Source organism: Dioscorea cayenensis, chromosome 10 (genome assembly GCF_009730915.1).
Source record: "Dioscorea cayenensis subsp. rotundata cultivar TDr96_F1 chromosome 10, TDr96_F1_v2_PseudoChromosome.rev07_lg8_w22 25.fasta, whole genome shotgun sequence".
NCBI lineage: Eukaryota > Viridiplantae > Streptophyta > Magnoliopsida > Dioscoreales > Dioscoreaceae > Dioscorea > Dioscorea cayenensis.
Genome location: NC_052480.1, coordinates 1,562,504 through 1,575,359, shown reverse-complemented (window position 1 = coordinate 1,575,359; position 12,856 = coordinate 1,562,504). Strand labels below are relative to the sequence as shown.

Sequence of the window (12,856 nt, the reverse complement as noted above, 5' to 3'; positions counted from 1 at the left end):
GTGCTTTATCCACTTTTATTAAAAAAAATTACCTTTTGAGTAAAATATTATTACTAACAGATCTTTCCAAATTGTTAAACATTGTCTTGAATTTATCAAATTATTGATTTTTTTTTTTGACAAAGTTATTGATTTATGTCCTCGTGGATTTCCATCTTCTATTGTGGTTTTGTGAGGTTGGCAGTAGCATATAAAATTCCATGTGAATATTAAATAAATTACATATATTAGATTTTACAAAAATATATATATATATATATATATATATATATTTTTCTGAAGTATCTATGGAGTTAGTCCAAGTGATTAAAAAGCTTAGCTTGCTTAAACTATTAAGTATCGATGGAATTCCTCACCCTCTTAAAACCTGAAAAATCAGTAGAAGAAAGACCAATGTATGTGTGTGTGTATATATATATATATATATATATATATTTGTTTAAATAAAATTTATATATTTTTTTATAATTGGGACAATTATAAATAATATATAAAATCATGTGATAGCAAATTTTATATATTTCAACCCAAATAAATCATGTGTTACATTTATTAGTCCTTATCCAGCTAACCCAAATAAGAAAGTCCAACCAAAAAAAACACAAATTTCTCTCTAGTATTGTCATGTCACTGTTCAGATATTTTCCCCCAAACAGCAATTTCCAACATTTAATGGGCCCCACGATTATTCATACACGTGTCAATCTTCTAAGGCCTTATTTCCCTCTTCTACAATAGCAATCAAACAGCGGATCACACCATCGCTATTGACTACCACCATGGTCATTAAAGTCAGATCCTCTTCTCTCTCACTCCATCGCCGCCCCATCAGAGAGAAAGAGAGCGGGTGAGAGATGGAGTCCGGTGAGCCGCTTCTCGCCGGCGAGTCCTCCGGAGCACTGATCGGCATGGTGGACTACCGTGGGAGGCAGATCATCTCCAGATCTCGCACCGGCGGGTGGACTTCAGCCCTTTTCATCATCGGTATCGATTAGAGTTTTTATCTTTCAAAATTCCATGATGTGCTTTCTATTGGATGAATCCATGGAATCTCGGCGTTTGTCGTAGGGGTTGAGGTAGCTGAGAGGTTTGCGTACTATGGGATCTCATCGAATCTCATCACTTACCTCACCGGCCCTCTCCAGGAGTCCACGGCTTCGGCGGCGGTGGCGGTGAACACTTGGTCTGGTGTGGCGTCGATGCTTCCGCTCCTTGGTGCCTTCGTCGCCGATTCGTATCTCGGCCGCTACCGGACCATTGTGATTTCGTCCCTGCTCTATGTCCTGGTGCGTTATTTATTTTTATTTTTTTAATTTAATTTAATTTAATTTAATATAATAATAATAATAATAAAAATAATCTATACAATCGTGATAATGTAAAAACATTATCACGTATTACATAGTTATATGAAAATATTACAATATTTCATTATCGCACTGACTGATGATTTTGGACTAGAATATCGCATTACCAACTCATAAATAATATCAAATAAATTGATAATTCTATTACCACCAAATTTTCGCTGTTTATCAGTGGATCACGCAGAATCTTATAATTTTTATATTTTAACAAATCGATTACTACGACAACTAAATACTAGAAATGTAACTATTACCGATAATAAGTAGCTTCTCACCCAAATACTGCTATATTAAATTATCAGTAATATTCCCCAACCATATAAGATTTTCACTTTATATTACCACTAGAATCTTATTACGTGATAACGTAGAAAGATTATCACTGCTACGTAGCTTATCTCGAAAAATATTATAACGTTCTGCGATCAGACCCTAGCAGACTTTTGGACTAGTAATGTCACATCACTAATTTATAAATAAGTACTCAAATAAGTTTCAGAATTCTATTACCACCAAATTCTAGTGCTTATCATGGATTACTATAGAATTTTATAATTTTTTTATATTTTTAACAAATCGATTATCACTGACAACCAAACGAGTGAAATCTAATTATTCCTGTGAATAAAAATTTTCGACTAAATATGGTTATATTAAATTACCGCAATATTCCTAATGATATAATATTCTCACTTTTATTACCATAGTAATTTCATTACATTGTAATATGTCATTACCATGAATCAAATGGTCTCTTAAAATAGATATATAAGCGTTTCACCGAATTATTTTAATTTTTTTTAATAATATTTAAATTTTTTTATTTATATTTTTTTATAAGGGAAAAACATCATCTAGTGATGCCTTTTAGATTTCAAATATAGTGATGTTTTTTTAAATCTAAGTTCGCTGGATCATCATCCGACTGGTTGATTCATTATATAAACATCAGTACACCTTTTATCGCTTTATGATCATCAGACAACACCTGTGAACGCGCTTTCATCTGCTCATAATGATAAGAGCAGTCCGATTTTATCCGACAGTTTACTATGGGACATCCCTAGATTTGAAATCTATGGACGTCCCTAGATGATGGGTTCTCTTTTTAAAATATTAATAATTAAAAATATTAATTACACTTAATTATTTATGTAATAAATATTTATAAATTTTTAAAATTTAAAGTATAAAATAATTTTTATGGTAGAAATTGTTTAATTATATTATTTTATATATAATATTATTTCAAAATTTTTTACAAAATTTTAAAACTTTCCGCTGAAGAAAATGTCTAGTAATAATATTAATAATAATATCTGGATCCACTTTTAATCCCTCTTGTTTTTTAACATGATGATGAGATTGAAAAGGTTTTTATGGGATAAAATAGTAATTAGAAATTTTCTTTTTTTGTTACTTTATTTGATATGGGTAGTGCTTTTCCTTATTACCGCTGTGCGTTATGACTGTTGGTTTAAATCTGGGGAGGACCACTGTATGCGTCATATAATGTACTGAATCATTAAAGTTCTGTCTGAACTTTGGACTTTTGTCTCTTGTTTTTTTTAAGGGATTTTATGTAAAAGTGAATAAGTCTTTTAAGGCTTTTTGACGGCTAATATTAGGAAAAACTGAAAAAAAGTTGCCCTGTCTTGCCGGGGGCATGAAATAGTAAATGTTTAAGTTAATATTATATATATATATATATTATATTTTATGTTATAAATATATAAATAAAAAATTGGAACAAAAGTCCATATGTGTATTTAATTAAGAAATTATTAATAATTAAATTATCATCAGTATAAAATTTAAAAAAAATCCTAAATTTATATTAACTATATTTTATTTTTTGAAATTTTGCAAATAATTTATTAAATCACTAAATAAAGAGTTAGGGATTAAAATTTAGATGGTGAGTACCAAAGATTACTCAATTTATCTTGTTTTTAAGCTTAAAACTTATTTATATTAAAAATATATATTATTGAAGATAATATATTTGATATATTAATATTAAGCAATAGGATAGTTAGGTGCGACCATCCATGATCTTAGTATGTTAATTAATTATAAATTATAATTGAGTTAGGGATTGTTAGATTAAAATATGAGAATAGACAATGGAGGAGTAATGACTAAATAAAAGGTTTTGTAATTATCTTTTAAAAAAATTAAAAAGTTATTCATATTAATTAAGCAATAGAATAGATTAGTATTTCAAAGCTAATAAAGCAATAGCCTAGATGAAATGATGAATAGACAGGATAAGTGATCAATGGAAAATAACTGATTATTTTTCCAATAACGAATAATTTAAAATTCTTTATATAATCTTCATCATAATTTTTTTTTATTTTTATTTTTAATCTCCAACCCCATGTTATTATGTGATAATTGTATGTTAAGAGGGTAACTTTAAAAATTAACTAATGGTTATAAATGTTACAAATATCTAGTTATTTATAAAAAATGAGAATTTTGTTTGATCCAATCACTTTTTTATTGTTATTTTGTTTTAGCCTTTACCGTGTCAACTGTTTGTATTTGTAAATGAGTTTCTCAATTATTAAAAAATTTTATGGTATTTTTAGCAAATATTTTATAAATTTATTTAAATAATTATAATAATTTAATTTATTAATTAGGGCCAGGGAATCCTGTATTTGGGTTCAGGGCTGGGGTCGGAGTTGGTCTTGGAAATTCAGGACTGAGGCCGGAGAATGTATCCTCCAGGGAATCTTCTCCTTGTTTACATCCCTACTAAAGAATAGCTTCTCTCATCTTAAATACTCATAATTTGTACCCTTAATTGAGTGATAAAATATAATTAATAAGTTTGAATATACTTGCTTGTAATAACAAACAACAGTAATTTTCTTTGCTGCATTTGTAGTGTCTACATTGTGGATTTTTATGTTTTTTTAGTGTCCCTGATCATTTTATATTTAAAAGATATGTAGTAAATTATAATTCATTGTCAAAACTATATATTTATGTTTAACAGGGCCTGGGTCTTCTGACACTGTCCTCCATGTTGCCTTCCCTCAGCCCTCACAAGTGCAGCACTTCCATTGGTCCAACAGTTTGTCCTCCGACCCAATTCCAAGTCATTGCATTCTTTGTCTCACTATACCTCGTTGCATTCGCTCAAGGAGGCCATAAGCCATGCACTCAAGCGTTTGGAGGTGATCAGTTTGACCAAAATGATCCTGAAGAAAACAAGTCCAAGAGCTCCTTCTTCAACTGGTGGTACTTTGGGCTGTGCTTTGGGACTTTTATCACACTCTGGATCTTGAACTTTGTTCAGGATAACATTGGCTGGGGCCTTGGCTTTGGAATCCCATGCATTGCCATGATGCTTGCTCTCGTTGTCTTCTTGCTCGGTACCACCACTTATCGTTACTATGTATTACAAGATACCAGCCCCTTTGTTCAGGTCTACAAAGCTTTTGTGACAATGATAAAGAGCCATGGAACTCCACATCCGTATTCATCAGCTGATGCACCAAAGTGAGAATTCATTTCTAGGACAATTTAATGAATTATGCTGATTATATACACTGATGTTTGCTTCTCATTCATTGACAGGGTTGATAATAGTATAGAGGGAGCCAAGGGAGTAATCAGGTTATTTCCTATTTGGGCTACTTGCTTAATATATGCAATTGTGTTTTCCCAATCATCAACACTTTTCACCAAGCAAGGAAGCACCATGGAACGCAGTATAGGTCCGAACATCCAAATTCCACCGGCCACACTGCAGAGCTTCATCAGTTTGTCCATTGTCATGTTCATTCCGATCTACGATAGGATACTTGTTCCAATAACTAGAAAATTCTCCGGCATTCCCTCAGGCATCAGCATGCTTCAGAGGATAGGTACAGGGATGGTCCTCTCCATTCTCTCAATGGTGATCGCGGCACTGGTTGAGATGAAGAGGCTCCAAACTGCCAAAGATTACGGTCTGGTTGATAAGCCTCAAGCAACCATACCGATGAGTTTGTGGTGGTTGGTTCCTCAGTATGTTTTGTATGGAATTGCAGATGTTTTCACAATGGTTGGTTTGCAGGAGTTCTTTTATGATCAAGTGCCGGATTCACTGAGGAGCCTTGGGCTTGCTCTCTATTTGAGCATCTTTGGCATTGGGAGCTTTATAAGTGGATTTCTAATTTCAGTTATTAATGAAGTAACTGGTAAGGATGGGCATAGCTGGTTCTCTAACAATTTAAACCGTGCACATTTGGATTACTTTTATTGGCTTCTTGCTGGGTTAAGCGCTCTGCAGTTTGTCATCTACTTATGCTGTGCTAAATGCTATGTTTACAAAAAGCAGAAATGATTGTGTTGTAGAAATGATTATGTTGTGTCATGTGTACCATTTGGAACGTTGATGTTTGTATTGTATTGATATGAAAGCATTCTTGTAAAATTCAATTATCAAGTGAATTTTTCAAGTTTAATTTCTTATTTGGTTCCTCTAAATATGTCAGGTTGTGCTTTGAGTGTTTGTATTTCACTTTGGTTGTAAAGGGGAGGTACTTTTATTATTTTAATTAAAAAATCTTAGTTTATTACATCGTTACAGGCTTGGTTTTTAAAATGGATAAATCACTTCAATTATAAAAAAAATAAAAACACAAACAATCCTCCATTATTCGGGAGGAGATCAAAATTTCAATTAAAAAAGATAAGAGCACAAACGGTCCTCCATCACCTGGGAGAAAAACAAGACAACAAAAGAAACAAAACTACTAGGTGTGATACTGATGCGGGACGTATTGAGGAGATGGCATGCGCGTTCATGCGGAAGTGGGACGCGAAGTAATAAGGGTATTTTGGTAATTCACCGGGCAGTGGAGTTTTTTAGGTTACTTGGGCCTAGTCTGATGGGAAACGGGCCAACAAACACAAGTCACCAGTTTGCTATGCAAACTCGTGAGTCATGCATGATTTCGGCCAAATTCTATCGTTTAGGCCTCGAAAACCCTAATTTTGCTATTTTTAGTAATAACTGATTTCGCCATTTCTTTGGCTAGAAATCTCTGATTTGTAAGCCGTTTATGGCGTTAGTCTTTATTTTGTTCACTCTTTTATTTCTTGCCGATATTTGAAAATTTACCAATTTTGGTATATTTTCGAATTATCTCCGTTTTAGGATTTTTTCATATCTTTGATTTTTTTTTTCCCTATTTAATGTAAGCCTATGGCAAGAGGAATTCAGTTTTGTAATAGTTATTCTCTTGGGTAATAAAATTTACTCTATTTTTCCAATTCCTGGCTATCTTTGATCAACAGGTTTTGAAGGCTTGTACTGGGTTCCTTGTCTTCAACAGTTTGAGTATACCGCTGCATCAGATACCCAACCAGAAGAACAACTGAGAAAAAACAAAAGCAGATAATATAAACGGGGACCCAAAGACATCCTCCAACCCCCCACCACTATGGAAAAAGTCATGGCCCGAACTTTATCCTTATGCCACCTCAGACGTTGGAGCCCCACTAGACTCATCAACACGATAACTTAAGAATCTCCAAGCTTCGAAGTATGATCGATATGGGTTCTTCCATCTTCACCATGAGACCCTCTGCTAGGGGTGTAAATGAGCCAAGGTACTCGTGAGCTACTCAAGATCGGCTCGGTTAATGCTCAAATTCAATTCGATTTTTCACGAGCCGAGCTCAAGTTGCTCGTTTATGTTGACAAGCCGAGCTCCAGCCAAAAAATACTCAGCTCGTGAGGCTCGCGAGCCTAAATGAGCTTTTATATATAAAATGTTAAATTATTTATACATAAATTACAAAAACACATAATTATATAAACTATATTAAATTACAAAAATACTTTTGTATACAACCTAATCGAGCTTAAACAAGCCGAGCTCGAACTACTTGAGCTTTTTAGCGAGCCGAGCTCGAGCACAAAAAAAAAATGGCTCGAACGAGTTCGAGCTGGTGATACTCGGCTCGTTTACAGCCCTACCCTCTGCGATAGAAAAAAATCAAGCCCTACCCTCTGCAATAAAAAAGAATCAAGATAGGAGCATAATTAACTCGTTATTAATAATATATTAATAAGGAAAAAATAACCACATCAGTAATTATCAAATAACAGCAAGTACATACTGCTGCCAAAATTTTAATAGCTCTAAAAAATAAATTTAAAAAAAAATCATTTTACATGATCGCTTAATGCTTTTCATAGAAACCCGCAAAATGTTGGTCACTGATAAAGTTAATTAATAGTTCAATGGGTGTTGTGATGCACCATCAGGTTAAATAGTATGTTCCTGTACAAGCTCAAGTTCTCCATTATTTTCCTTTGATGCCACACAAATGGCAATACTGGCATGCTGCAATCTATCACATCTTTAAGAAATAAAAAGAAAAAGAAAATAAAACTAACAACTTAATCACTTTGCTTGCCTCATGAGATCTGGAAGAGCATGAGACAGACCATATTAACACCGGCAAGTAAAATCTGGAGCCATGACTGGTGAGCTGAGTTAAAAAACTTCAGTCACGGTGAACAGCCGGCGGTGGCTTATGGTTAGAGCCGATAGGTTTGATGGTCGGGACACACATATTGTTTGAACTGGTGATGCTCATCAGGGTAACCTCCGAACCATTTGATTGACCTATATCTCCTTGGGCAGGCCTCACCCATTTCTTGATATGCCCCTCTCGGCATATTGTTAGAACCGATTCACTGGTAAATATCAAGCCGGATAGGGGTTCTATATGTGCACGATGTGCAACCACCGGGGAAAGTTTGGGGACATCTCGCATGCTTGGAGCAGGTTGAAGGGTGCCAATGGGGATTATATTGTCCCAATGTGCGGAAGGACTTCCACTGCTGAGCGTAGGCGAACCACCAGAAGGGCAATATCGCAAGGGCACTACAATTTCATCCATTACCAGGTCCCAGAGAAGCAATTGTGTATCCTGTTAGAACATGGGAGAAATAATTCAGGAACTTGTAAATAATGCAACATTTAACAAATTGTGGATCTGGAAAGATTGAATTTGAGGATGCAACTACCGATGATGCACATGCTTGAACACATAAGACACACAAAGTATTTTCAATGCCAACAGCAAAATGTCATCACATGGCAAATAACAAAAAAAAAACCAAAAAAGAGAATATGAACCTTGAAAAAATATTCCAAAGGTAAAAAGTGGTTGAGACTAGAAATATCTTAACCTAAAAGTAACAACAAATAAACAAAATGTAGGACTGATGTGACCCATCAAGGATGCACTAACAGTGAAACACAATCGGTAATGTGATAATCCTATCGAATGCAACAAGTTTCTCAGTTTTCTTATGGACCCACTACATCTTAAAATACTAATCAACCTGAAATAAGTTTTTGGGAAGAAGAATCAAAGATCAACTTTTATTCACCAGTTGTTCATTAATGAAAAAAAAAGAGAGAAAGCCAAAACAAATTTCACATATCAAGTAAAGGTTCATCTGGTCTCTATTTGATCTATCAGGCAAGTCTCTGTCATACAAAGTTATTGAAACATCAGTAATTTAACTAGATAGTGCTAGTGTACCAACTATGGTTAGTAACCTTTCCCTGTCTTCACTGATGTGTCAAACATGAGATTAAAAAATCATGCTTTTTATAATATGAAATTATATAAGTTTCACAGAAATATAAGCTTTTTAACAAAAAAAAAAAGAAAACCAGCTAGTAACCAATATGGTACCACAATTCAGAAAAAGAAAAAAGCTCATGGCAACAGACTTATGATACCACAATTCTTTTACCTGCCCAACTGATCCAAACCGATACATGACATTCTCTCCTGTTCCATCTGAAGTTGGAACAGACCAATAAGAATCAAAAGTGACTCCACTGACCTGCCAACCAAAATGTTTGAGACTTCTAATATTGGGAATAGGCACTTACATTCAAAGTTAATAAAGTTACCCATGAATTATGCCCTTCCCCACATGCTACTATCTTCCGATCTTCCATGCTCCAGACTTGTACTAAATCATCTTCACCACCAGTCAATATATATTTTCCATCTGGGCTGAAAACAGTAACAACAACCATCTTGAGCATATGCAATGATCCGAGAGAATTATATGAAGTGTTAATTGTAATGCACAAGTCTTGGTACAAGGTACAATCATACATAGCTAAGCCAAGAAGGATGTAAGAGACAACAAGAAGGAAGATGAAGAGAAATTACAAGAGTAAGAAATTCTCTACTTTTTTCCTCAAGAATGAGAAGGCAGGGGAAAGCACCCATGAGAAAACTTCTCGACTTTAATTGTTTCTCTTAAACAACCTTATCAAAAATCATAGAATTAGAACTTCAAAGAAATATAGAATTCATGCTTGTGCATAAAGTTTGTCCATTAACAGCTTATGACATATTGGCAGATGACTTTGAAGATGAACATTTATTGAAAAAGGGTGTCTATCCCAAGTAGTAGAAGACCTTATCATATTCAAAAAGCTAGAAAAAAATAAATGTTAATAATTCTACTGAACAATTTGCTTGTTACCTCCAAGCACAACATAAGAGAGCCCCATAATAGCTTTTCCCACCACATATTAATTGCTCTTTTGAGTAATCAAATACTCTCAGATAGCCTGCACAGAATGCCCAACCACATAAAGAATTGCAAAGATCCTAAATCACACAAGTAGAGAGACCAGAAATAAAAAGATAATTAAAAATACTGAAAAACATACCATCTCTACCAACAGTGGCCAAAAAAATGCTCCATCTGCCGAGAAAGAAATACTATTGATTGAACCTTGACATATGTGCCATCTGGCAATGGGGTTACTCTGCAAGTTGTTAAAGTTACAAACTCTACACAATATTTCCCATCAAAATTCAAGCAAACCTTGTATTTCAAATCCCTATCTTGCAGAAGGTAGGGAATAATTTGGAGTATACAAAATCACCTTTAATATGCACTTAACTAAAATCTAAGAACAGCAGAGAGCAAAATTTAAAAAGAGAAAAACTTTCAAAAACATGACTAGTTGATAAGAAGCACTAGAACAAACACTATCACTGTGCTCCTCTATAAAATTTAACTTTCAACAACCTATATCTCCAGGAAGGACTCTACTTCACCATGAATACAGAGGCTCAAGAATGATATGCATAACAAAGAGAAGACAACTCCATAATATGCGTAAATTCAAACAGATACCTTACTAGACTTTGCATGTGCCACCATGAATTGTGATTGATCTTTAATTACAGGAAAGGAACAATCAGCAGTTCCATCCTTGTTCTGGACACGTAAAGTAGAACCATGGGTAAAAATACAAAAAAAACAAATGAAATGAGATCAAGAAATTTCTACATGTAAATCAGCCTACTTTTTTTCATACACATAAATGTTTCCATCCGCATGGCTAACAACAAATGTGCCGTACACAACAAATGCGCCCATCACCTTCTGGTATCCATGATATGCAAGTGCATCGACTGCACAAGACAAAAGAAACACATCCATTAATAAATAAGTAGATAAGTAAATTGAAAAACATGAACCCTGAAAAATAAAAATCCCAAAATAATTTTGTTTTATGTCTTTATCACATTTTGTGTACAGTTATCTTCCAGACATGATAAAAAGAAAGAGTGAAAGAGCAATAGTTCATATAATCATTTGCCATTTTCTCTAATTTTACAAACAAGCTCAATATTATGAGGTTTAGAATCACGCCTTGCAAAAAGTTATTCAGATTCTACAGCATGTGAACCTCAATTTGCAATGCCTTGGAACTAAAAGTCAGATACAGGGCTCACATTAAAGTCGGATAGCACATGCCACATGCTAAAAAAAGATTCTCAAGATATAAGCACATAAATGTACAGCATCTAAAGGGCCAAGTCGTTAATAATGGTGATTTGCCACTGGAATGCAGAAAAGATGCTAATAACATTAACTTATCCATAATCACAACATTCAACAAACCAGCAAGCAGAAGATGAGGATGCGTGCAGAAAAGAAAAAGAACTTAATAAACTGAAACGTTGAACATGATAAATGTTATTAACAAACAAACAGTTCGCAATTTTTACAAACCATTAATAGCTTTTGTGAATAGATAAAAGATGAAGAGCATACCTATTGTTTACTATGCCATCTTTGTTATAATGATGAGCTCCGACAAGCTTCTTCCCAGGATCCTGCAACTGTTGTCTCAATGACACTGAGTAGACTATCACAATAGCAATTCAATCAGCGAAACTAATGAAATTCAATGAATATCAAACAAATTTAACAAATCAACAAGTAAAGATAAAGAACAACTCACTGTCACCGGAGTGCAATCCAATGAGCAAATCATGCCCATCCTTGGAATCGGCATCAAAGGCATGGCAGACAGGGTTTGAATTGCCGAAATGAATGGATTTTATTGGATCCTATGATGAAACCATAGCTCAAACCCTATAAAATTATCATCAAAAGCAGCAGACGAGAACAACAGTTCAAGGGAAGCGAGAGAAAACCTTGTCTTGTGAATAAAGATCACTGATGAATAGTGTGTCTCCCGCATTAAAAATCAAGTAAGCACCTTTCCCATCATAGTTAGACAACGCCGGCGAACTACTGGATCCCGTTGACGCCCCGATCGACCCCCCGATCCTCGCGCTCCCCGACGCCCCCCGGCTCACACCATTCCCCCCAACGAAGCTCAACGCGCGGCTCCCATTCCCAGTCCCAAGAAACCTCGCCGCCGCCGACCTCACCCCACCACCAGAACTCGGGGTCGTCGGCGTCGATGCCGGCTGCGCCACCGGCTTCTCTCTCAAATAAGCAATCGTCAACTGAATCAAATCATCCAAAACCCCATCAAATTGATCCAAAAACGAAAACCAATAAGAGATTGGGATGCACCTGCGAGACGACCTTGCCATGGGAGTAGTGGAGCAGGCCAGCAGGGTGGGACTTCTCGTACTGGAGCTTGTACCGACCCTCAGGGGTCTTGAAGTAGGTCTTGAGACTCGGTGACTGGGCGTTGATGGAGGACGACGACGACGCCATGACTGAGAACGATCTCTAGGGTTTCCAACCCGGATTCATGGCATCAAGACCAAGGGTTCGTTGTTCCCCAATCTTCGCAGCGATCGGGCGAGAGAGAAAGAGATGGAGATCGAATTGGAGGTTGTATATCGGGGAGGAAAAGGAAGTGGAAGTGGAAATGGAAAACGAGTTACGGAAATTGGGTTTTCCGGAAGTGGGTTTATGCTTGATTGACTTGTTCCATTAGGGATGCATGCGGATCTTGTGAGATTATTCAATTTAACTTTTTTTTTTTAATTATATAAATATATATAGGGATTGAAGGAGGAATTTGAGAATATTTCCGTCAAACAATGGTCTTTGAGTCACTTGGTACAGGAGTCCTTTGTATAGGGCGTTTATTTTAGAAATGATCCAGAATTAAACTTTATGTCTTATGCAAAATAAGGGTGTTAGAGGGCCC

The 12,856-nt window shown here is 35.2% G+C and overlaps 1 protein-coding gene and 1 pseudogene across 1 annotated transcript; one reads left to right on the top strand and one right to left on the bottom strand.

Annotated features, from left to right (window-relative positions):
• The first annotated feature begins 799 nt into the window (after nucleotides 1-799).
• LOC120269951 (protein NRT1/ PTR FAMILY 5.10-like) lies at nucleotides 800-5,840 on the top strand. Its single transcript, XM_039276937.1, has 4 exons — nucleotides 800-984; nucleotides 1,069-1,286; nucleotides 4,378-4,883; nucleotides 4,962-5,840. The coding sequence occupies exons 1-4, from the start codon at nucleotides 855-857 to the stop codon at nucleotides 5,710-5,712; spliced, it is 1,605 nt and encodes a 534-aa protein (XP_039132871.1). The 5' UTR covers nucleotides 800-854; the 3' UTR covers nucleotides 5,713-5,840.
• Nucleotides 5,841-7,609: 1,769 nt separating this feature from the next.
• Nucleotides 7,610-12,652, bottom strand: LOC120269949 (annotated as a pseudogene).
• Nucleotides 12,653-12,856: the final 204 nt, after the last annotated feature.